The sequence below is a fragment of the Talpa europaea genome (assembly GCF_964194135.1).
Source record: "Talpa europaea genome assembly, chromosome: 9".
Lineage (NCBI taxonomy): Eukaryota > Metazoa > Chordata > Mammalia > Eulipotyphla > Talpidae > Talpa > Talpa europaea.
Genome location: NC_140076.1, coordinates 4,276,696 through 4,303,112, shown reverse-complemented (window position 1 = coordinate 4,303,112; position 26,417 = coordinate 4,276,696). Strand labels below are relative to the sequence as shown.

General features: G+C 49.8%; 1 protein-coding gene across 1 annotated transcript; it reads right to left on the bottom strand.

Annotated features, from left to right (window-relative positions):
• Positions 1 to 86: 86 nt before the first annotated feature.
• On the bottom strand, positions 87 to 26,126 carry SLC25A33 (solute carrier family 25 member 33; the record flags this gene model as incomplete). Its single annotated transcript, XM_084242712.1, has 7 exons — positions 87 to 327; positions 1,379 to 1,659; positions 4,026 to 4,092; positions 5,642 to 5,742; positions 7,287 to 7,364; positions 16,366 to 16,545; positions 26,071 to 26,126. The coding sequence occupies 7 exons, from the start codon at positions 26,124 to 26,126 to the stop codon at positions 125 to 127; spliced, it is 966 nt and encodes a 321-aa protein (XP_084098838.1). The 3' UTR covers positions 87 to 124.
• Positions 26,127 to 26,417: the final 291 nt, after the last annotated feature.

The following is a 26,417-nucleotide window of genomic DNA, read 5'->3' as shown; positions in this document are numbered from 1 at the left end:
GTGACAGCAGCCGGGTATTTATGGTCTTTTCTGTTTCGGCCTCATACATTCTAAACATCAATGGAAAAAAAAATTCTCTGGAGCTTTTCAGTTTTATTCTTCTAGAACACAATTTTCTGGTCTGTTACTTAGTCTGGTCTTCTAACAGGTACACAATGAGCTCATAGGTGGACAACACAATGGCAGTATTTGGGATCTGCCGGATGAGCTGGGCAAAGAGTCCCCTGTAAAAGGCAAGGTAACCTTCTTCCCGGAAGACCAGCCGAGCCGTCTGGACAAAAGACTTGTACTTGGTGCCCTCCTCCCGGAGCCGTGTTCTTATGACTTCTGCAGAGAGAAAGATAGACTTTATGTGGCAAATAAACTGCATTTTCAGGCCACCTGAGCGAGACGTGAAGGCTCGCAGCCTCCGAGCTGTGGCGGGCAGCCTAGCCACGCGCTGTCTCAGCTCCAGGTGGGTGGGGCGGTCCCACATGCAGCCAATGAGAAGGTCCGTCCTCTTTAGACCATTCTCTAACTCTGAGAATTCAACCACATTTACACGTCCATAACTTAAAGGTAACTTAAAATAAATTTTAGGGATTGATAAAAACTTAGCCTGAGTGGGAATTCATTTCAAGAGTTTACCCTTTCCTACTCCCAATCAAGCACCACTGCGGCCACTGACGTGCAGTTCGCACTAAGAAGGCAACATCCTCAGCCGGACTCCCTTCATGTGCTCCCCAACCTTTCCCAGAATCCCTTTCCACTGTCTGCTTTGAAGCGGTCGCCTCCCTTTCCTCCCTTCCCTGACCCAGGCACCCACAGTCTACATACTGCTAGGCCCACCACAGAGGCGCCAGCCTCCTGAGGTGCAGGGCCGCCAAGCCCGTGTGCCAGGGGGATGATGTTACCTGTTACTTCGAGGGCAGCTATATCTGTCATACCTGACTGTGCAGCTGCTTTTAGAAACAAAATTTGGTCTTCATGGCACCAAAAATTACTCTTAAAGCGGGCCAGGAGGCCTTCAGTTCTATAACTCCTCAGAAAGTAAACTTACCAGAGCAGACTCAGCCTTCCATTCAAAGTGGGTGCTGAGAGAAGTGGGTGGATAAATTTTGGCTCCCACATGCTTTTATCTGAATTGAGAAATTTTAAACGAAAACCAGATTTTTGACTTTTCCGAAAACACTAGACGTGCAAAGACATGGCCACACTATGCCTGGCAAGTCTGGGCCACGGCAGGCTTGGGGTGGGCAGGTGAGCACAGCTCCTGCACAACGGACACACACAGCCCCACCTGCACTCCTCTGCCCTGTGGCCTGCCTGTCTCTTCACATCTCAACTCGAGCTACAGAGGCCGAGAGACAACTGCGCGGGGGCAAAGAGCAAGACCTACCGTGAGGGTAAGCGATACAGGAGGCGCAGCCCTTAGAGATGGCAGCAGCTGCCATGAGTCCAAAAAAATTTGTGGAATTTTTCTCAGTCCCATTCGTAGAAGAGGCTAAGGGAGCTTCTTTCAGATATTTCTTCAAACTTTCATAAATAGCGAAGCAGATGATGGTTTCTGAAATGCCGGCATATGAGGCCGTCAGCCCCCTGTAGAAACCGCGGATGCCTTCGGTCTGGTAAACGTAGCGGGCGCACTGGAGCGTGTTCATCTGCTTGGAGCCGCGCACTCTGCACAGAGGAGGTGACAGACCCGCGCTCAGAGCTGGGCCAGGGCCCTCGGGGCACAGAGTCTCCCTGCTGGGGCTCCCTGTCAGGGGGCTCTCCGCCCTGGGGTGGCCCGAGCCCACCTGTGAGGGACCATTGGCAGGACGCTGGCCAGGCCACGGGACAGCATGTGCACCTGTATCCAGAGTCATAAAAACAGAGCACAGCCTTCGATCTAATTTTGGAAAGAGTTAGATGGAGGAAGGAGCTTGCCCCAGAGGATAATATAATAAACAACCCAATTATCTAAATATAGGACTAGATAAGTAAACTCCAGTACTTGTGCCAGGTTAAAGGACTTGTGAAGGCAGGAGGTGAGAGGAGGTGGAAAGCAGGGTGGTTACATGGGAAGTGTGAAAATGATGGTCTAAATGTTCTTGAACAAGGAAGGAAGCTCATCAATACCCTGGCGGGGCGGAGAGTGGGGTATACACCTTTGTACTGCTCTGGTTGCCAATGGCGTGCCTGGGTCATCTCTAAGTGTGGGGAGCGTGACGCACTAACCAGGGAAGAGCCTCCAGCTTTCCCCTGAAGGAGTCATAAACTACCCTGGGGCCCCGCGAGTGCTGGAAGGGACACATTCACATGCTGCAGTCCCCTGCTCTCCGAGAGGTCTCCGTGGCCCTCTCGCTAGGCCACTCTCCGCAGCTGGCTGGACTGGCTTTCCTGATGCAGACCCAGCTGCGCCACACCGAGCTTCTCCTGGGGGGTCTCTCCACCTGGGAACTCTGACATTCTGCACACCGCAGAGGTTACCAGCACCCTGGCCTGTGCCCACGGGATGCCGGTAGCACCTTAGCTAAGTGTGAATGGCTAGAAATGTCTCCACCCCCCATCATTACCCTTGAAAAAAGCCCACAAGAAAGTCCTTCTTGGAGCTTTTCAGGAGGTGCCTCACTCGCCTGTCCAGCCTCACCTTCCCTGCCCCCCCCACCCCCAGCATATAGCGCCGCAGCACTCAGGCCTCAGGAACAAGGGCTTTCCACCTCCAGATTCCTGCAGGTGCAGTTCTCTCTATGGAAGCAGCAGGGGGCATCGTGCCAAGAGGCCTCCGGAAAGGCCTTTCTGCTCCCACCTTGCCTGGACAGCATTAAGGGACACTCTTGGGTCAAGTAGCACCTAAAAGCCCTGACCCAACTGTGCTGTAATTCTGTGTTTACGTTCTATAAAACTTCTGGAAGTCAGGGCCTATGTCTCATTCCTTGATCAACAGATGCTCACTTATCTAGTCCTCAAAGGGTGCAGACCCAGCCCCACCAAACTATAAAGCGTCTCGACAGGGACCAGCACTAGGGAGATGGAGAGATGCTCGGCCAGGCTCCTGGATGACTGGTTAAACCAAAGTGATTCCAGGGCACTAAGTGAACACTGGGAAGTGAGAGGGACGAGGCTGCTGGTCAGAAGCTGGAGGCCAAGTAGGGTCAGCACAACCAAGAAGGGGAAGGGGTTTCCCAGTGCAGGACCAAACACCCAGGGAGACAGAGCTCAAGAACAAATGTGGTTCTAGAAAATTTTAAAATACATTAAAGGTCAAGCAAAGGAGTTGAGATTTTACCCTGAGTGTAATGAGATTCACAGGACTCTGAGCAAGCACTCTGTTCAAAATGAATACATCTGGTGCATTTAGAAAGCTCTTTCAAGGCAGAATGGGCTGGAGGAATAACGACTCAAGGCCAACTCATAGGCTACTGTGACCACTGCAGACAAGAACAAACCAAGGCCTACGGCAGACCCCACCTTGCTCCCAGGGCCTTCCTGCCCACTCGCTACCCCCAACCTCTCTGACATTACAGTGGTTACTGGGCTGCTGCCTGATCACCTTGTCTGAAAGGAGCATGTCACTATATTATCTATTTTTTAAACACTGGTAACTGTAATAATTGTTTTTTTCTGCTATAAAAATCATAATTATAAAAACAGCCTCACCAGACCATGCAGGAATCCAGAGCACAACAGAGGCCAAGAGCCCCGGCTAAGGTGTCAGGGCAGAAAGCTAGTACACTTGCAGGCTTGGAGATAAGAATGGTCCCCTGAAGTCTGCAGCGTTTGCCATCCCAGTGCCCCCGGAAGGAAGAGGGGCCAGCAGAGGCTGCAGGGGCGGGCTGCCAAAGCACAGGCCCCGCACGGAGCCAAACTCTGAACCCTGTGTTTGTTGCTTCGGCTCCCACGGTGCTCAGCAGCAAGACCCTCCAAGAGAAAGGCGTGTCCACTAGTGCTCACAGCGAGGCACACACAAGCAGGCGGCTGAGGCTTCCACGTCTCACTCAGAGCTGGGCTTGAGGAAGCACACAAATTCCCAAGAATTCTTACATTAAATAACAGTAACTTACTTCCGTTCTAGCTGCATCCGGGTTTTAACCATCCATATAGGATTCATTAAGGTGTTTGTGATAAAAGCTGGAATAAAGGGGAAAATAAAGAAAATGTGGTCACTGCACAGTCACTGTGCGTTGAAGCTGTCCTCCTGTAGCGCAGACTTGGGGTCAGGGTCCGGGGAAGGGGGTGGGGGGGCTCAGTGGTGAAAAGGGCCAGCAGGAAGCAGAGCAGCCCCGCCCCCCAGCACCTCTCTTGATGTGCTGGTCTAGACTAGAGAAGTCTCTAGATTCCCTAGAGTCCTGTCCAGCGTTCCCTGCCTCTAGGTGGTGCTGTTGATTTTTGTCATGTTAATCCTAAGGTAAATGTGAATCTATTGTAAACATTTATAAGCTTGAGGTCCAGAAATAATCCAGAAGTTTGCCTTACATCTAACTAAGGATAGAAGGACCTAAGTCTCGATTTACCTGAATCCGACTTATAGACATTTAATACCTTCGTAATCACTTGAAGTGCTTATGGGCGCCCACTCCTCTTGTTCACGCCAGAGCCCCCACAACAGCAGCATCTTGGCGTTGGCCTGATGCCTTGGGTGCTTCTCTGATACCTTGTCCCCGCCACAGCCCCAGGATGGATTAGGTGCTCAGACTCTTGACTGTGGTTTAAAAAACTCCCGCCAGGGGCTGCTTTATTTGCCACGGGTTGTGCTAAGCTAACTTTGCGAAGTTACAAAAACCGACAACCAGGTTTCAGCCACGACTCACTCCCTCCCAGCCTTGGAACTGACAGGGCCGGCTTTGACCCTAGGCACCTGGGGGTTGCATCTCGTAGAAACACCTTTCTGGTCAGAAGCTGCTCTGCCGAAGGGCATTTTCTGCTTGGGGCCCAGAGGTTTTTATTTCTAATTCCCCAGGGGGGCTACTATTACTGTGATCACAGAAGAGAGGCTGACAAAGCTGGGGTGGGGCGTGCATGTTACAGGTTGGCAGAAGGCAAAAATATTTCACACAACACCTATTAAGTTTTTTCAAATACTTCTCTATTTAAACAGACAAGACTATAAAAAGGCCCAGCCTTCTCTCTTCAACTTATGATTCCTTCTATTTTTTTTTTGCCAAGTATTTCCTGGGGGAAATCCTGTTAGAATCTTCTACATTAAGTGGAGTGGCTCCCTCAAGAGACATGGAAGCCCTGGGCTACCAGGGCTAAAGGAACTCGACTGCACACCCTGAACTGTGCACCGGCCGTCTGTTGAGGTCATGGCTGTACACGGGGTGCACTCACCACGGAGGGTGGGGAACGGGGAGAGGCCACTCTCGTGAAAAGAGCAGCTGAGATTTTAGAAAATAACTTGATGAAACAAAGACATGAAAAGCATATTAATATTCCTTCAGCAGAAACGCAAGAGCAAGCGGCAGCATGCAGGAGGCCACGCACACCCAAGGGCGAGTAACAAGCTTCAGTGGTCAGAGCACATGGACTGAGGCTGCAGACCGCAATCAGGCCTGACAAAGCTTTAGAAGAAGGATTTCAGGGGCAGGAGCAGCAGAGAGATGGTTCCCACTTCCTGGGACAAGCTAGGGGGCCAGCACATGCCGGGAGTAGGGCCCTTCCCCCCCTCACTGGGACGCACCTGCAGAGCCGGCTGAGAAGATGTGGACAACGTTGCTGTTCGGCACGAAGATGCCATTGAACTGCTCTTTGGCTCTGGAGTAACAGGCAAAATAGACGGCCCTGTTAGAATAGAGAGACCCGTGAAGACCGCAGGAGGCACCAAGGGACACCTGAAAACTTTAGGAAAATGATAAAGGACAGAAGCAACCGAAGGCTGGGCCTTATCTGTGCTAGCACCAAAGCCCGCTGCAGGGATCTTTGGGAAGTTCTTGTGTGTCCCTCCAGAAATGACGCCGTGATGGAAAAAGTGTCCAAACCAACTGAGGAAAATGAAATCTTGGTACTGTATAAAGCCCAGACTTCAAACACTTGTAATATTCTCAAAGACACCCCCCACTTGTCCTCTTATGCCAAAATAAGTGTGTGGACTGTAAGTTGAACTTTTGGGGGTGACTGAGGATCACGTAGGGGCTGACAGCATGTGTCCCCTGGCCCCCACAGGGTTCATTGCAGGCAGCATTGGCCTTCCCACGGCTCTCTGACCTTCTCGCCACCTCTGCCTGCTTGCTGGCATCAAGGCGCATGCCTGTGTTATCCAAGACTAGTGCTTTCTGGTTTTTAGAGAGATGGCACACGCATGCTACAAAGTCAGAAAGAAACACACGTGTTGAGCCAGAATCTGCATTGTCACAGCATCCTCAGGTGAGCGGCATGAGCTGCAGCACCCATCCGCGATAGCCCACGGCTCTCAGTCTCCGCCTCATGTAAAACAACACTCCTGTGTCTGCCATAAAGATGAATCCTCTTTACAGTCTATCTGAGCATCACACAGAGTATGTGACACGTGTCACCAGCTCCCCTCCCAAAGGGGATTTCTAGATGCAGTTTCTTCTCTGCTTTCCAGGGACATGCTGCCCCCCTAGTCACTTTTATAGCCACACCTCGGTCCCCCTTATCAGTGCAGCCCATGGCACCTTCTGCAGGGGGTGCTGCTGCCTCTGACCTCCAGTAGGGCAGCCGCTCCCCTCCACGTGAGATCAGGTGCTTGAAATGTGGCGAGGGATTGAGGAATGGAAGTTTTTAATAGAATTTTTTTTACAGTGTTATATAATGAATCTTTAATTTTAATTAAATAAATTAACCACATGTCTAGTGGCTATTATTTTGGGACAATATAGCTTTATATATTAAACAGACTTTCAAGAGAATTAATAGCATTAGCATTGTAAAAAAAAAAAAAGGAAGCTGTTTTATATAAAGCCTAGAAGCCTTTATAATTCCTTCAGATCAGTGCTGCCAAGTGCAGGTGAGTCACCTGCAGCTCTTGCTAACTGCAGAGGCTGGAGTGGGTCTGGGTGCACCTCTGATGTCTGCAGAGAGCACGTGTGCCTAACAAGTTCCCAGGGGGGGTTGGTGCTGCTGACCACAAAGGAGAATAAGAGCAGCAAACCTATACAGAGACAATTCCAGGTGATGAGAACAGACTAATTTTCAACTTGAGAATAAAATAACTAGAATTGCTCTCACCCCCACCCCTAACAGTTATCACCCCTTCTGTGTGGGTGGATTTATTCACATCCACATGAAAAAAGAACCTGGCTACCCGCAGCACAGCCCTCGGGCAGGCGGGGGACACAGTGAGCTGGCTGGAGCTTCGTGCTTACCTGGATGGCGCAACTCCAACCAAATTTGGACCCAAGCCTCTAAAAAGCGACTTTGGTCCCTCTTTCTCCAAGATTGACCTGAATAAAAAAACAAACAAAAAAACATGGATCTTCAGGACTTTTAGACTAACAACAGGGTCTCCATCTTCACGTTAGCTCCTTGAGTAAAGATCAGTGTTTACAAGGCCCCAGACTCTCATGGGATTATTTCGCAACCCAGCAGGGTCAAGGATACTGCTTCATTTCATCACTGACATGTTTTCAAGAAGCCTCCTCCCGGGTCCTCAGGGGGCAAGATGGCGGGGGTTTGGACCATGAACTGAAATCCTATTAAGGCTGATGAGCATTTGGCGAGGGGTCTTGTACGGGGAATTCTGTGCTCCTGATAAGATTCACTGAGGGCCGGGCAGAGACTTCTTTGGATGGCATTTCTCTTGGCCTCACTCATCTATAACAATCCTATCTTCTAGATCGCTATCATAATAGATCCCTAAAGAGGGATATAAGGAATAGAAAAACATAATTTTCATAGGCTGAATGAATGGTATTTAAAGCCAAAGCTTTGATCTCAACTTCAAAGATAATTTTTTTATTTTGGTAACATAAAAAACACATATTTACGTTTTCCACTTTTAAGTGCACAGTTCAGGGGCATTAAGTACATTCGTGTTGTGCCGCTGTCCCCAGCAGTTCCACATCTTTCATCTTCTCGAACTGAAACTCCATGCCTGCCCAGTGCAGACTGGTCCACCCCGACAAGCAGCAGTCATTTCCTGGGGTCTGACTGCTCCAGGAACTTGGCGTGACTGAGGCTGTGTGTTATTTATCCTTTTGACTGGCCTGTTTCACTTAGCATGGTATCTTTAAGGTTCATCTATGGTGTAGCCTGGGCCAGAACAGACTTTTTTTTAAGGCTGACTAATCCTCAGTTGTATGTCTGCAACAGTCAGTTACCTGTCAAAGGATCGTTGGGTGGCTTGTCTACCTTGTGGCTGCTATGAATATCTGTCAAGTCTCTAGTTTAAGTTCTCTGGAGTACCTATCCAGGAAGTACCAGAAAGAGAACTGCTGGATCATAAAGGATGTACCACACTATCTGCCATCATTTTACATGCCTGCCAGTAACACACAAGGATTCCAATATTTCCACCCCCTCGCCAACCTGCTTTCTCTAAAAAAAGGGAAAAAAATTAAATATGGTTTCTGATTATAGTAACCATAAGAAAATCCTAAAAGGACTGTATAGAACATTTGATTCTTCAATTTGGGTAAATTTATTCTTTTCAAAGGCTCAATTTTCATGGTATCCAAAAAGAAATTACATTATTAAATTATGGTCCCCTCTAATTTGATCTACTGTTGTCACTGAGGATTTTTCTTTACGTGGTAACTAACATTTCCAATTTGACAGTGTTCTAAATGATCTGGTCACAATTAAAAGAGTCTATATGAAGTTTTGCATCCACTACTACACTGAAAGTAAGATAAAAGATACCTTTCACTTTATGGAAAAGAGCCATAATAAAGCTAATAGTAAGGTGAATCCTGCCAGTTCTATTTCTACCAACTTCCATTTTTCCCAGGAAAAAAGTTTCAAAAGGAAACTGAAGCTTTTGGTGCAAGAGAGGTCAAGTAGATGCTCTGGGCCATGGCATACTGGTTAGTGTTTGGGTTTTACCCATTCACAGCTTTCTTTCCTCCTTGCTTCCTCATGTCAGTGTAGCTCTTTATGGTCTGGACTTGCTGAATGCACAAACTAAAATTCTGAACCTTAGCTTCTCTCCTCCAAATTTTTTAATGTTTGTAAAATGTTTCAGTTGCTTGAAATAAAATCTTTAAGAGCTTTCCTAAAAAGTAGTAGGCTAGCAATTAAAAAAGAAATAAAAGAACCTAGCATGGAAAGAAAAAAGGAAACTGTCATCATTCCCAGGTGACACCCTTACATGCAGAAACACTAAGGAATTCACTAAAAAAAAAAAAAAAAATGAAATCGGCAAAGTTGCAGACTAGAAGATCACTCACTATACAAAATTGAATTGACGTCTACATAATAGCAGTGAAAAGATGGATATAAACATTTCTATTTACAACAGCATCAAAAAGGATTCCCATAACTTTTCTATAAGCTTGAGGTTATTTCAAAACAAACAGACAAAAAAGTTCTAGACCATAGGCTATAAAATCTTGAACTGGCGTTTCAGCCCCGTCACGGAGCAAGGGCTGGGGTACAGACACTTCCTGGGTTTCTGCAAAGCTCATGCTCCAGATGCAGGCATAAGTTGCAGTGAGCTTCCACACTAACTCAAACTAACCATCTATTTGGCCCTTCACAGAAGCATGAGAATTTAGTGCTGTCGACTTTATTGAATTTTTACTTCCTCAAAACAAGATCATGCTTTTAAGAAGCCAAGCTCTCTGAACAAAAGCTTCTCTCAAGTAATACCTTGATGTGACCTGCACCTTACAATACAGGATGTCATAAGGGTTTTCAAGCGCTCAGTATACTTAACATTTTGTGATGCTGCGGTTCTGCCCCTGGCCCCATTCCTGTACACTGTGCAGCTCCAGGCTGCCCTGAAACACAATTAAAGGAGTCTCTGGCTCCAGGAAGCGCACAGCCTCTCATCCATAATGCAGTAGGGAGCATGTCCTCGAGTGACTCCGACCTTTTAAGAACTGCAGAGACTGTCTCCACAGTTACGCATATTAACAGTGGGCAAAAAGTCAAATCTGTTACATAATTCAAAACTTCCAACCTATCTGGATGTTTACAAAACTGTTCTCCGACAATCAAGTCCCTGCTATAAATGGTATCCTTCAGCCTCAAAATAAGGCCGTGAGGGTCCAGACCAATTTTCCCACAGTCATAGTGACTTTCATTTAGGAAAGAAACACAAGACATCTGAAATATTTCAGTCTTTTCACTAGTTTTAAGTTATAACAGACCTACCACAGACTAATTCAAAACCAAGATCCCATCTGAACACGTCAGTTTTTAAAAGGTAGAGACTAGATTACTAATGTTACTTTTCAGAGTAGAAAGGTACTTAAAAAAAAAAAAATAAGGTGACTGAGTAGTTTAAATAGGAGTCTGATTTAAAAAAAAAAGTTACCTTTTAAGGCCAACATCTGAATAAATTGACTATTGCTCTCTGAAAATTTAATAATAGCCTGAATGTGTTAACATCTTGCTTTTTTCTTTTTAAACAACCATATTCAAAATGTTAAAAGTGATTAGTGCTCCGATGGAGAATATTTTTTCTCTATTAGGTTATTTGTATGTTAGGCACAAGAAAACATTAATTTGCATTTGGAAAGAGAAGCTTCCTGTAAGCTAATTCTGTTACCTGTCAAGTCTTTTTAAAGTAGTACTTCCTGAGTCAGGTAAATAATAAGTAGCTTAGTTAAAAGTGAATAATAAGCAGCTTAGTTAAAAGTGAATAATCATTTTACTCATATGGGTTTTTGATAAACCATGTCTAAACCCAGACAGCCTTGATGGGCTTTGTGGTATAGACGAAAGGCCTGGATGCTCGTCCTGTTTCATCATTTACTGGATGAGGTGCCCCTCTGAGGACCATCCTCACTGCCCTTAGCCAAGGGAAAGTTACCAGCATCTCAGAAGGCTAGTAACAATCCAGGTAAGGAGGAGGAGGCAGTAGAATGAAAAACAGTCCTCTGCTCAACTCTCCTAAAAGACAATGCTTCTTATGATGGCACAGCCTTTAATGAAGTCCTGAGCAACAGACTCCTTTTATGACTTTTTAAAAAAGATTTATATATTCACACAAGAACTGGGGTACAGGCCAGAGGTGTGGGGGGTGAGGAGTCACTAGAGACAGAGTGGGGAGCAGAACAGGCAGATCTACTGAACTGAAATACACTGCTGAGGGGAGCAGCGGGCAACACAGAAGAGGTCTGCTGCACCATGTGGGTAGCTCCCTGGCCAGCCGGGGATCGAACTCGTGCTGCAGAGGCTGTGGATAGCTTCACAGTGCTGTGCTTAATTAACTCCTTGCACCACCAGGGAGGCCCATTTTATGACTTTTTTTTTTTTTTTGATAGAGGCATGCTTTATTTATTTATTTATTTGTTTGTTTGTTTGTTTGTTTTGTTTATACATGCACTGGGTACAGTCAGAAGCGCGGGAGGGTGAGAGAATTCACCAGAGCCAGAGCGGGACGCAGAGCAGGCAGAAGGACCGAAGTACACTGCTGAGGGGAGCAGCGGGCGGCAGGAGAGGTCTGCGCGCCATGTGGGACCCTCCTCCAGTGGCCGGGGAGCAGCCGGGGATTGAACCGGCGCCGCAGAGGCTGCGGGCAGCTTCGCAACCCAGCGCTCAACCGCTGCGCCACCGGAGAGGCCCCATTTTATGACTTTTTTAAAAAAAGATTTTATTATTTTTTATTTACATAAGAACCAGGGCACAGGCCAAATGCGCAGGAGGGTGAGAGGAACAGAACAGGCAGACTGATGAAATACACTGCTGAGGGGAGCAGCGGGTGTTACAGGAAAGGTCTGCAGTGCCATTTTACAATTTTTTTTTTTTTAAAAGAGTTATTTATATTTATATAAGCACTGGGTAGTCAGAAGCGTGGGAGGGTGAGAGAATTTACCAGAGCCAGAGTGGGGAACAGAACAGGCAAAGTGATGAAATACACTGCTAAGGGGAGCAGCAGGCGGTAGGAGAGGTCTGTTGTGCCACGTGGGACCCTCGCTGGCGGCTAGGGATCGAACTGGCGCTGCAGAGGCTGCGGGCAGCTTCACAGCCCAGTGCTCAACCGCTGCGCCACCAGGGGAGGCCCGCCATTTTATGACTTTTTAACAGGGAAAAAAAAAAGACATTCCCTTTAAAGAGCTAATGTTCTTTCTTCAGATGAGAATTATGTAATATGGTATTTCCACTTTGCCTTGGCTACCAGGAAACTCAGTTACAAATCTCAAGTTTATAAAGCACAGAAGGTATTTATCATGACAGCAGATGATATTTAGGCGGCAGGGTGTGTATGTGTGTTAAGCTACTTATCTGCAATATCTTACGGAGATACCAAAATCCATTCAGTCTTTTTTTTTTTGTCCACTGACATGGAGCATGATACCTCAGGAGTCAAAACAAATCAAAGTCTCTGCCTCTGGGGAATGTCCATTCAGTGGGGGTAGGGAGAGGAAATAATGTAAATAAGGAACTATGCTGTCTGTGGGATGGAGGCATATGCTGGGCTAAAGTCAACTAAGAAGTTGGGATGGGATAAAGGGGAAGGGTCTGATTTTAAACACCCTGGTCAATGCAAAGCCTTTCTGCAATGGTGACAAGTGGCAGCCAGCATGCCCTCAAGGTCCAATACAATGAGTCTGTGTGGAAAGGTCCTGCCCTTCTAAAGTAATAGTATAGGGCCTCCCCGGTGGCGCAGTGGTTGAGCACTGGGTTGCGAAGCTGCCCGCAGCCTCTGCGGCGCCGGTTCAATCCCCAGCTGCTCCCCGGCCACCAGAGGAGGATCCCACATGGTGCGCAGACCTCTCCTGCCGCCCGCTGCTCCCCTCAGCAGTGTACTTCGGTCCTTCTGCCTGCTCTGCTCCCCGCTCTGGTTCTGGTGAATTCTCTCAACCTCCAGCGCTTCTGACTGTACCCAGTGCTTGTATAAACAAAAACAAACAAACAAACAAACAAATAAATAAAACATGCCTCTAAAAAAAAATAAATAAATAAAGTAACAGTATAGCTGAGAGGTCGGGGCATTAGGATGAACCAGAGGGGTGACAGGAGGCGTGGCAGGGGTGCAAAGCCTGGTGGCAGCAGGGAGGCTTTGGCTTCTACTAGAAGGAAGAGGTTGGCTCCTGGAGGGATCTGAGCAGAGGACTGATTCTCTCGCTCTCCGCGGAGAACAGACTGAGGATCAGGAGGGGAGTAGGGTCTCCCGCAGACCAGTGAGGAAGGAAGCTAATACGGTAACACAGGACAGGCAGGCAGCTTCCATCAGGACAGCAGTGGAGGAAGAAGGCTCAGATCCAGCACGTATTGTGAAAATGACCTTGACAGAATTTGCTGTGAGGCTGCAAGAACTGAGGTCCAGGAACCAAGATGCAGCTGTGTGCAGGGGAACGATGCAGTTGCCTTTTGCTAGCCGGAGGGCACTTGGCGGCAGCAGCAAGTTTGGGGGAGGTCAGTTTTGCACAAATTGTGCTTCAGATGCCCAGGAAACAAACACTCAAGATAGACGGCTGGCAGGCAGCAGATGTAGAGGCTGGAGCGCAGAAAATCGCTGTCATTTCTGATGTGTCAGTGTGAGCTGGAGGAGAGGGCCGGGCCTGCAGCCTGCGCTTCCAGCCTTCAGAGGGGTGAGGCTGGGGGCGGTAGTGGGGAGCCAGTTGTCTCCTGGAGCGGGCAGCACAAGCGCAGCCCCTGCTCAGGTGCTTGGGATTACTCTTAGCACTGCAGCTCTTACTTAGAAATTTCCTAAACATGACCTTGAGTAAGTCATTTAATCCCTGCTTTGCATTTCCTCATCAATAAAACAGAGTCAGGCATGCCTCACTGTGGATCTCACAGCCTTTGAAAAATCAACAATACTATTGAGATGGTCATTTTTATTTTGCCAGCTGTGAAATATCTGGTGAGAATCTTACAAATTCTATCTATCAAATGGGGGAAATGAAGCTGTAAAAAGCTCTTTGTGAAAAAATGCCACTACACAACTACTTTTCTAATAAAACATCTTAACAATTTCAAGGAGTAATTCCATTATCTATATGTTTTGATGTGATTATAGAGTAAGTGGTTTCAAAACAGTATGGGGGGGTGACGACTCATGGCTGGCAGCTCTGGTGAAAGGCCACCGTAGGGGGTGCAGGCAGGTGGGGGTGTGTTGTCGTGTTTGGATTTTAGCAGCTGGAGCCCCTTCTCGCTCGGACTCACTCACCATCCAGACTGAGGTCCACCCAGAAACTTAGGGCCAGGCACGCCCAGTCACTGCCAGTCCCTGCAGGCCGGGGCCAGACTGGTTGCTGGCAAGGTGGAGGGATCAATTTCCACAAATGTCGCCCAGGCTCCTTGGGAACAACTGGGTGGAGGCACTGGCATTTAAAGAGAAACCTGAGCCTCGGCCTCGATCATGGGTGACCCTGGATCAGTGACAGACCCGGGTACCTACAAGCTAGAGTTGCTCCCACATGGCCAGGCTGCAGGCGGTGGGTGACCTGGGCTCTAATTTTAAACATCCTGGCAGCTGAAGTGACGTAGGAGGAGGCTCACTATACGCTAACGAGAGCTTAAAAAAAAAAAAAAAAGAGGCTTTCCCCCCTTTGATTATAGTTTAATAAACTTGTCCCAATACATAGATGTCCCTGTATCTCTACCACGATCATCTATCTCTGTCTCCATCTCGACGTATCTATGCATCCATCCCTCCATCAGGGCAGGGGGAGGTTAGCGAGGTAGGAACCTACCCGAAGTTCCTCCCTCATTTACCTCCCCCAATTTACCTTATGGACTGACCCTGTGACACCCACAACTTTTGGGGAACAGTTTCCCAGTTACGGTAAATGTCAACGCAGTCACGAGCTATTTGGCAAGCCTGCAAGAGGAAGTGCGCTCTGCATGTGAGTGACGTTGGCAGATGACCTGCTTCAGTCTAGGTCCAAAGCTCCCCATTTCTCCCCGAGGAAGGTGTCATCTGAGGCACCGCTGCTTCCTGGAGACTGAAAAGGCCTGGCCAGGGTGGCATCTTCACAGCTGTGGCTTTTTGAGGATGTGGGCCTCTCCCCGCGGCTGCGACGCCCACTGCCTCCCTCCGGTGTCCCTCTCTCCTGGCCTCTCCTGAACTCCGCTTTTCGTGCCTCCGCTGTGCGTCTCCATGTTTAATAAAAGAACTGGTTCTTCTGGGGCCATCGGTGCCAGCCCCTGTCCTAGCGGCCTCTCTCGATGGGGACCCCGCCCTCCGCAGCTGGTCGCGCGGCCCAGTTTTGCACAGTAAGCGTGATGCGCCCACATCTGGCGCGGATGCCTGGGTAACTCGGTAGGCTTTATAAACAAAATGTACCTAAAAATAAAAAGCACTTTGCAATCCGTTCCACCTTATCTCAGATGCGACTGAACTCTGTCCAAGGGATCAGCGTCATCTGCTCCTAACGGCGCTCCGCGCTGCTCTCTTTTCTGTCTCAGCGAAACGTCTCCGCTGATGAAGAGCGTGTCCTTCTTGAACACACCCTTGCCATGCCGCCTCAGCAGGCTGAACATCAGCTTCAGTTGAATTCAACTATTATTTACTGAAGTCTCTTTTCAGCTATGAATCAGATATTGTCATGTGCGCTTCTGAATTTCTGACTGGACCTTAAGCACAGAGGCTGGAAAGCCAATGTTTTTTTTCTTTTTTTTTTTTAATAGAGGCATGTTTTGATTTATTTATTTATTTGTTTGTTTTGTTTATACAAGCACTGGGCACAGTCAGAAGCGCGGGAGGGTGAGAGAATTCACCAGAGCCAGAGCGGGGAGCAGAGCAGGCAGAAGGACCGAAGTACACTGCTGAGGGGAGCAGCGGGCGGCAGGAGAGGTCTGCGCGCCATGTGGGACCCTCCTCCGGTGGCCGGGGAGCAGCTGGGGATCGAACCGGCGCCTCCGAGGCCGCGGGCAGCTTCGCAACCCAGCGCTCAACCACTGCGCCACCGGGGAGGCCCTGGAAAGCCAATGTTAACTTACGTCTGTTTAGCTACTCTGTAAGCAACTGAGACATTTCAAATCCAGTAAAACTAATAAAATAGGCAGGTTGGCCAGGTATGAAATCTGGGAATTTTAACCCCCGCCTCCTCCAGCCCCACCCCCAGCTTCTGGCTCGCCCTGGAAAGACAGACGGCACAGCAGCCCTTTGATGCAGTGGTTTCAACAGGGGGCCCAGGGTGCCTTTGTGAGGTTTGCTTTCACAGCCCCTGGACAGTGATCACATGCACACCAGGAGGCCTGTGGCCAAGTGGCAAGGTCAGAGTTCAAAGATGCTGGCCCAGAAACCTAATTCTTAAGTCTGGACAAAGCACACGCCGTCCGACGGGCGGGGGGAATGTCTGGTGTAACGGGACGGGGAAGACTTACTTCAGAACCTGTAAAAGTCCGGGTGTCACCGACGCTGGTCTCACCATTCCAGCTCCACTGAGGGTCCCCAGATGAACCTGAGGGTAGTAGACTGTCCCGAGGGCCAGCCTGGAAGACTGCAGCCTCGTCTTAATGACCTCCAGTGGACAAGTGAAAATAGCACCGACGGTGCCCCCACACCTGCGAGAAGAGACCACACCGCGTGAGGAAAGCGACACCACCCTCCACACAGCGTGACGCCCACGTTCCTCTGCTCAGTTATGATTAGAGCGCACAGGAAGCTACGGTCCCAGCAGCGGGGGTGGGGATGGGGGGGCACAGCCAACAGACCCTGAGGGCGGCGCGTCACAGCCCTCGCCACCCTCTGGACACCCGCACACCCACCCCTCGTGCAACCCCCTGGAAGGATCCACGCGTGACCCTCAGCCAGCTCCTTCCTGCCACGCGGTCATGTCAAGTCTGATTCACGCGCATGCTGCAGCGAATATTCTAGGAAATGCGTCTTTTCACCAACAAGACAGGTACTCGGGTAATGATGAACCAGAGATTACAACACAGGCTTTGATTAAAATCGGATTAATTTGACTCCACTAAAAATTAAAAGCTATTTTTAATCAGAGTTTCCATTAGACTAACGACTCATCCTCTGGGTTCCCTCAATCACTGTCCTGTGTCAGGGTCACTCTAGCTGCCCTTTATAACTTATTCATATCAAATATTACCTCAACTTAAATTTGGGTATTTTCCTTCAAGACAACTCATTTATCCTCAAGTACCCACTTCCATCTTTTCTGACCAACATCCATGAATGGCACGTCTGATGGACAAGTTATTCTTAACAACGCCGTGTCCTGCAGAGCCGCCCCTTCCCCGGGCACAGACTGCTCTGTGGAACATGGACGATCAGCCCCTGCCTCTTGCTCATCGGGCCCTGACAGCAGGAGTCCACAGACAGCGCGCCCAAGCATAGGCAGCTGAGAGAGGGCTCTGAAAGAATGGAATGTCTCAGGGCAGCCCCTCGCCCCGCCCTGGGTGGGGTCAGGGGGAGAGGGGCGCTGCATTCATGTGACTGTGCATCGCCCAGAACAGCACCCCAGCAGCAGCTCAGGAAAAACGACACAGCCCCAGCTCTGCCTGGGCAAGTGACAGCGGCAGGGCGGGCAGGCCTCTAGAAGCTGGCTCTCCCGAGCCTCCAGATGTGGGTGCTGGGAGCTTGGAAGCAAGCCCAGCATCTTCCACAGAGCCTGAGGTAAGGCATGAAGTCAAGTCCCCACGCAGTAATTATACTCAGGCATCAGGCTTGTCGTTCCACAGAGCAAGTACAATCCTGATAGCTCAGAGCCGCCGGCGACGGGTTGAAGTAGCAGTGCTGCCGCTGACTGCAGGGTGACGCCACGCATGCGACCCTCCGCTGTCGCCAGGAGGCAGGAGCAGTTATTCAGGCCCATTTAGCGTGAGGAAACTGAACATCAGAAAAAGAGACTGAAATGCAGAGTGGAGAGGAATAAGAGGCAAAACAGTCATTTGTGGCTGTTTGGATAAACCTGTGCATCCACGAAGCCCCTTACACCGAGCTTTCTGAGCGGAGGCCGGGGCCCACCCGTCGCAACAGTGGTCGGTGGGGGGGGAGGACGCAGGAGGGACCTGATGCATTGAACAACTACCCCCCCACCCCGGCCGCCCAAGATTTTGCAGGTGGCCCCCTCACTCTGGAGGTGGGTGACCGGGCCTCAACGAAGCCGTGCACTTTCTCAAAGTCCCAAAGCCACTAAGTGTCTAAGCAGAAACCCAAATCCAAACCCTCAGTCTCTGAGCCCGAGTTCGTCCCATGACACTAAGTGATCTTGGGGAGCAGAGTGGAAAGACAGGCGGGAGACACCATTAGTCAAGACTATTTACACTCACACTCGAAGTGGAAAGCCGTCATTAGACAACTAGGTCTTTAAAATTCGATTGCACTCTTTTCTGCCAAGGAAGCTGAGTCTGTGGGGTCTGTTCTATGCACTAGACTATACCTAAGGAAAATGGGATAGAATAGGGGTGATTTTTTTTTTTTAAAGATGTATTTATTTACGCATACAAGGACTGGGATACAGGCCGGAGGTGCGGGAGGTGGGGGCAGGGGGTGAGAGGATTTACCAGAGCCAGAGCAGGGAGCAGAACAGGCAGACTGACAAATCCACTGCTGAGGGGAGCAGTGGGGAGGCAGGAGAGGTCTGCCACGCCATGTGGGTCAGCTCCCTGGCCGGGGATTGTTGCAGACAGCTTCAAAGCGTGAGATTTAACCCCTTGCACAACCAGGGAGGCCCCAGAATGGCGGTGTTTTAAAAAAATAAAGTGAAAACTAGCTTCTTAGCCCACGTCTATCCACACAATATACTCTTCACTATTACAGCAGTAACCACGTGTTTACTTAAAAGGCACAACACTCTAAAGCATCGGAAGCCCCACATGCTGCAGAACAAGATAACGAGGAGTCTGGACTCAACTTGTGATGATCATTAACTTGACTTCAGGTCACTCTTCAAAACAGCTTCTGGGTAAACTCTTTCATCAGAAAGTCAACAAGTGCAAAGAGGACACAGGTCAGCCACCCTAGCTCTGTCCCCTTCCGCTTTGGCCAGCTGGCACCCAAATCTAGTCAGCGCCAGAGGATGATCACAGGGGGCCACGCATGACACTGATCCACACTTGTGCCCATGGCTGTGGCAAGGACAGCCAAGCGCCCCGGGAGGCGGCTCTTGGACAAGGAGTGCCTCAGCGGGCGACTCCCCCGAGGCGGGAAGCTGCTGCCCGCAGGCGAGCCGCCTTGCCCACGAGGAAGAACACGGGAGATGGAGGTGCCCAGAGGGTACTGCAGGCCTTTCAGCTGTGTTGGCTACACAATCCCTAAAATGCTCTAAATTGAAAGAAAGTAAGTTTTGATGTTAAACAACATGTCCAAAGAAGATTCTTCCTGACATTTAAAACATTTCACAGCAGAACTCTGAAAGTATCTTTTAGCTCAGCTCTATAAACCCACATGCCCAGGCGTTCTTCAGTTTGAGAAGGAAATAGGGATAAAAATACTGACTTCACAGGGGGGAAAAAAGGACAAAAACAAATGAAACCCCAAACACGGACTTCTCTAGATTGATTTTCCACATTTTTCCAAAAATATTTAATCATGTTGGACCCAGAGCATTTAAGATCACAAGTTACCTCTTGTCAAAAGCTGTCACCTCTTCCTTCTTTGGTACAAAGGCTGCCGTTAGCAGCAGCCAGCTCCTGGCCTGGAGGGCAGCCTGGAGGAAGCCCGGCCCCCAGGATGCTGCGCCCAGGTCTGAACCAGCTCTCGGGTCTCAGTTCTGAAAGGGTGGGGAACTGAGGCCTCCCCGCTCTCCTATCAGTGCCAGTAGGGGCAGGTTCCTTAACTTTCGGTTAACTCAGTTTTTCGACTTCAGTGGTCTGATACCTCCGTCTCAAAGCACATTCACAACTTCCCATCACTGCCAGCTCGGTTCCTGGCTCCAAGGGTCTAGCGTGTTCTCACACTTTCTCTGTCCCTCCTGTCACGGCTCTCAGGGCATGAGGACTGGGAGGAGAGGCGTCTTATGTGACAGGGTCTCTTGTCGTGGCCCACCTGCTGTGCTTTTTATGGGCAACCTTGGTGAATGTCAGGATTTCAGGGTAGATAATATGGCATGCAGGTCTTCTTGGGATGGTGTCCAATCTCAGAGATCCCAACACTGGGAACCCCAAATCCACCAGCAAGCAGTCCATCCCCCATCACCTTTTGGCCTCACTTGGCCAGGGAACCATGCAGCGAGCATGTGGTGCCTGCCCTTCCTCTGTTCCCCCGGCTCCGTGACGCCAAGCCAGGGGGGTCCACTAGAGGATCCATGCCCACAGGAGGCAATAAGACTGCCACACGGCAGGACCCCCATGTCCTTTGCATAACACACCGGACCCTCTGCATCCTGCTGGCGGGGTGAGCCAGAGCCGCCTGCTGCAGAAGCTGCTGGGCGTGGAGCAAGGACCTGCTCTGAGCCTTGGAAGCCCTTCAACCTACAGCCCGAACCACTAAGGGCTGGGGACAGTGACAGGAAAACAATCCCTCCACACTCCACAAGCTGACAACTGTAACCTTTCTTCTCCGCTCTGGGGTAAACAGTCAGGGGCAGTGGGCAGCTTCTTTCTAAGGCTCGGAGACCCAAGGGAAGTGGACTCCTCTTGGTTCACTTAATGCTTGACAACAGGAAGCCACATGCATCATCCTCATGGTGACACAGAGCTGGCATCGGTCAGGAAACTGGCTAATTCCGACCCGACACCGTGACCTCAGAGCAGACTCCAGGGAGGAGGTACTCTCGGTTATGCACAGTGACCCATGGCCCCCAGGAAGAAAATGTTACAGAAGAAGTAAAATTTCACTTAATTTACAATCTATAGCATTTAATTTCTATTTTGTACATATATATTATAGTGTGTATAAAATGAATGGGGTAATGAAATAAACTCGAGGACAAGCAACATTTTAACCCAGGGCCTGTGATCAAACTCTGAAGATAACGTTGCTAGACCAAAGGTGCTCAGGGGGGGGCAATTTGCCCCCATTTCCAGGACATTTTGCAACATCTGGAGAAACTTTTGGTTGCCAAGACCGAAGGAGGGGCAACGAGCATCTGGTGGGATGCTGCTGCATCCTACAATGCCCAGGAATGCCCTGCCCCCCAAAATAATTATCTGATAAAAGGTGAGAAACTGTTTTAGATCAATACAACAGACAAGGTCTTTAAAGGAGGTGTAAGTGTGGAGGCCATTTTCCGCTGGCCTCTCCAGCATCAATTCCCATCATCCATCTCAACAAGATCCCAATCTTTTAAGCCCTACAGTTTGGAGGCGCTGCTAGTTTTGTCCCCAACTCACTTACTCAACATAAGACCACCCACTTTGCCACATTGTCTGTTCAGGCACATGATTCAGCCCCAGAGAAGCACAAAATTCTTGGGGGAGCGATGGCTGGCTAGAGATGGAGATGTCCAAGGTGGTCCAGTCAGGGTTAAGTCCAAAGTCTGTTCAACAGGAGCCACGCTGAAGCTGCTGGAAGCCACTCTGTGTTCACACAGGGACCAACCTTGGAATCAAGCAGAGGTTTCTGGAAGGCAGAGCAGCCATGGAGGGGTGCCATGGTGACACTAGCGAGCTATTCAGATAAGCCGTCACCAAAGCCTGGTCTCGCTCTAGCCACACAAGCGTATGTGCCAATCATCAGGCCAGCTGGAAGTGAATTTGTTATGGCGTCCAGCCTCCCAGATGAGCCCCATCCAAAAAAAAAAAAAATCAAGAAAGCACTTCAAGAGTTTCAGTATTTTCAATAACTTCTCAAAAAGCAGTCAGCACTTTATGTTTCTATCAAGCTGTTTCAAACAGCTCTGAGGAAACTTCCTGGACATTAATCTAACTCAGCTCCCTAGGTACTCCTGCTCGTGTCGCTGCTGTGAAGTCCAGCACGGACTCTTGTGGGGCATTGCATCCAGTGCAACCCGGCCAGGGGGCTGGAGGGAGGAGCGGGTGGCCAGGAGGACTGGGGGGCAGTTGCGGAGAGAGAGGTGTTCTCTGAACTCTGTTTGCTTAATATCCTACAAAATCTATTCACTGGGGTTTCCTGTGCCCCTTCCCTCTCTTACTACTTGTTCCTGTTTCTATAGGAACACCCCCTCCCTCATGCCTGCACCTCTCACCCTTCCTGCCCAGAACACAGGTCAGGTTGGTTACTCAAGATCTCGCTGGCCTTTTCTCTTCACCCCTGCAGGGGCCTGCCATGGCTACTACCATAGACACAATGGATTTTTCTACTATTTCTATGTTGTCAGAGACGCAGACTTTAAAAATTTTTACCATGTAGCTCAGTTTCATGTAACAAGGGCAATTTAAAAACTGGATGTGTTCAACAGAGAACCTATTTTCTATACACATATTTGTGCATTTTAGGACTAAAGCCAGTCCCCACATGTTCCCCATTACCATCGCTACCCAACTGATGGCAAGCTGGTTCTAGACTCACAGCTGGTATGTACAGTACGAATTCCACCAACCCAGTGACACTGCCTGACGCCGTAATCTCATCCCTGCAGATTTTCTCTGTCACCTCTATAGTCACTACTTGAAAAACACCAGTGCCTATTCATATACATTATACTTTTCTGCAAAGTTTTACTTGAGCACCTGGCATAAGACTTAGAAGATTTTAATTATGCAAATTCTGGAGTCAAAGAAAAATGCTTAGTGTTTGCTACATCAAAGTATCCTTTAGATGCTATTTCCAATATTTTTTCCTTTTTGGAAGGAAAATTTTATTTATTTATTTTTTTAAATAAAAAAAGAACTTTAATAGAACTTGTGTGCAATAGAAAGAAGAGAAGAAAAGAGAATAGTTTCCAATTAAACACCAAAGTTACCCATCCCCTCACAGGTACATGCCCAGGCAAACAGGGTTGGCCCAAAGCAGGGCCACTGATGTTCAAAGGCTTGCCACAAGTCTAAGGCACCGGAAGGAAAATGTTAAATAGTAAGCTGAATGAATAAAAAAATCCTATAGTACTTTCTGAACCTAAAAAGAATTGGCATTTTCCAAATAGACAAATCCCAAATAAGTCAATTCTTAAAACTCTTTGTCACGTAGATGGAATATACTGGGTGAAATCAAAGTCAGTTTCTATTTCTCCGACTAAAAGCCTCATGTAAAATAGTACATGCACACTATATTTGTCTCATCAATATTTCTTTAAACATTTGAAATAAGTCTTACATCATCTCGACGTCATGCCCTAGCAAATATATTAATGTGTGCCTAACATCAAAGGGAACCATCAGCTGACACAGATTAAATTTGCAGGGACAAACACAGTCTAGGAGTACACTGAGTGACAGCTGTCCATATGGGGGGAGGGGGCGGAACCGGACTACACTTTGAAAATGTCTTGGATTATAGATCTTAAAACCTTAAGGATATACCAGAGTACTACACAAATACATCTGAAGCCCACTTAGGCATATTTTCTAACCAGAGAAAAAACTGTGCTATAAGAATAAGCCCCGAAGCCTGTAAACCAGGCCTCCCTCCTCTAACCCTAGAGACAGCTTAGTCCTGCCAACTCAGGTGCCACCACCTCTAAACGCCCCCTGCTGGGGAACTGCTTGTTCAGCAGGTAACCCAAGACACTTGCTAGGGAACGTTGAAGGGTTTTTTTCTCATCTAGATAGGAGTCCTAGACACGGCAGGGCCACTTCAGGGGGTTTCAGTATTTCTCTTGATAAGCCAAATCAACAGAGAAGGAAAGACAGGTTTCATTATGTAGTAAGGATAAAGTGTTTCAGCAGTTGTTGGCTTAGACAACACTACTACCCCATCATCAATTAATGATAGCATTAAACTTGTTTGATATTAGTTTCTGAAGGTTATCCATTAAACAGGAGAAATGTGACAGTTTAAAAAAAAAAAAAACAACCAGGACTCTGACTTCTTTTCCAAGGAAATGCATTTGGGTCTCTGGAAAGATGCCAGCTTACCAACCTAGGAAACCAATTACTTGGAGCCAAAGCGTGTTCTTCCACTGGACAAGGCAGGATCACTGGGTCGACTGATTTTAATAATAAGCTACACCCTTTCAATGCCTAGCATTTTTTTTTTGTTTTTTTTTTTTTTTGTTTGTTTTTTTTTTTTATAGAGGCATGCTTTATTTATTTGTTTGCTGGTTTGTTTGTTTGTTTTTGTTTATACATGCACTGGGTACAGTCAGAAGCGCGGGAGGGTGAGAGAATTCACCAGAGCCAGAGCGGGGAGCAGAGCAGGCAGAAGGACCGAAGTACACTGCTGAGGGGAGCAGCGGGCGGCAGGAGAGGTCTGCGCGCCATGTGGGACCCTTCTCTGGTGGCCGGGGAGCAGCCGGGGATCGAACCGGCGCCGCAGAGGCCGCGCGCAGTTTCGCAACCCAGCGCTCAACTGCTGCGCCACCGGGGAGGCCCTCAATGCCTAGCATTTTTAATGTTTTTCCCTAACAGAAATGGAAGTGACATGCTGTGGGTGAGTGGGAGTGAGTCAAGTCCAACTGGTTATTGGGAAAGATTCGTTGTGAACTGCAGCTAAGGAAACCTGCTAAATACATGAGCTCCCCAATACACTCTCTGGGTTTTAATCAGCCTGGGTGATCTGGGCCCGCTGCTGCAGTTTCCCTGCATTACAAGGCAAGAGGCTAGGGCTCTGGCAGGAGGATTAGCAGCCAGAGGGCATTGTGAAGGGCATGTGGAGAGACTTGTCACGACAGGGGCATCAATTCCACAGCAAGCCCCACAGAGGCGGCCCCAGAGCGGGTAACCCCACCAGTGTGGGATACAAAAGACTGTCTAAAACCACCTCACTCAAAACAGTGCATCAAAGTCACTGAATATACAGTCAATTAAAAAAAAGTTATCTACCTTAGATTGAGAAATGACTTTGCTAACATGGTCAACTTGTTTAAAAATCCTCAATATGACAAATAAAAAAAAAAGCTGTCAATTTAGAAAAGCCTCCCCCCCCCCTTATGTTACTTTCAAAGGAAAATCACTGGGAAGATGAAGGGAAAGGATGAAAGGGAACGATTAGGGAGGAGATGAGAAATTCTTCCTGTCTATGACTAACAACACACATTTTTTGGTTGGAGGAAAAAATAATCGGGCGATCACCTACAAGGCCAAGTGCAATGAGCTCAGAACACTTTCAACACAGTTGTCCTTGCAAATAAGTCATCAACCGCTACTCTTTTGTCGCAAGGAACAGGGCTAGGTAGCCGTCCAAGTCACAAGGAAAATGCTCGAGGATAATCAAGAATAACCTGCACGTCGTCCTGGCCAGGCCTCCTGCGAGGTCCTCAACTAAGACCCCAAACATCAGCAAGACTCTACAAGGATCCAAATCCCCGGGATACGTGAAAAGAAAAAGTACTACTAATACCCAACATTTTAATTCGTTTCCTTAGGAAACAGAAAAATCAGTTCCCTTCCTAACCCACAGCATTACCCAACCTCCCTGAAAACGGACTGGCGCCCCAGGAAAAAACCAGGCGCCCGAAGATCAAAGCCCTGTACGCTCAGGGGAGGCTCACCTTGCAATTACGCGGCTTCCGGAGCGGGACGCGGCCGCGGCAGGTGAGAGGCTCGTTCGCGCCCCTCCGGGCCTCCCCGCCTCCCCCGACCCCCCGCGCCCTCCCACAGGTTGCCGGCCCGGCCGGGCTGGGGGCTGGGGGCTGGGGGCTGCCGCCCTCCGGGCAGCCTGGACGCGCTCCTGCGGGCGCGGGGAGTTCCCGGGCCCACGCCGGGCCGCCCGGGGCTGTGGGGGACAGGCCCGAGGGAGAAGCTGGCGGGGAGGCGGCCAGTGCGGCGAGGCCGGGGCGGCCGGCCGGGGCAAGCCGGGGCCGCGGGGCCCAGCAGGGCGGCCCCCCGGGGCAGCTCTCGCCCGGCCGCCGGGCGCCGGACAGGAGGGCGCGCCGGGGCGCCGGACAGGAGGGCGCGCCGGGGCGCCGGGGGGCCGGGGGCGCGGCGGGCGCGGGGTCCAACCGCCCGGCCCGCCGGCGGCCGCGGAGAAGGGCCCGCGCCCCGGCCTCCCCGGCGCGGCCCGACTTCCTCTCCCGCGCCGGCGCCTCGGCCCGGGGGGGACGCGGGGCCGCGCCGGGCCGGGAGACTCACCCGCCGGCGAAGAGGTGCAGCAGCGTGTTCTCCTTCTGCGGCGCGCCCGTCGCCATGGCCGCCGGCTCCGCGCCCGCCCGCAGCGGGTGTCGCGGCGCGAGGCGTCCGCAGGCTGCGCTCGGGCGTCCGCCGCGCTCGGCCCGCTCCCCTCAGGCGGCCGCCCGCGCCGCCCCCGCGCGAGCCCGCGCCCCCGCGCCTCGGTCCGCGCCCTCCGCGGCGTGGCGGCCGGCGCCTCACCCGCCTCTGCGGCGCGAGCCCGGGAGCGCCGAGCCGGCGCGCGGCCGTCACGTGGCGGGGGCCGGGCCGTGACGTCATGCGGCCGCGCGGCCCGGGTGGTGCGCGCCGGG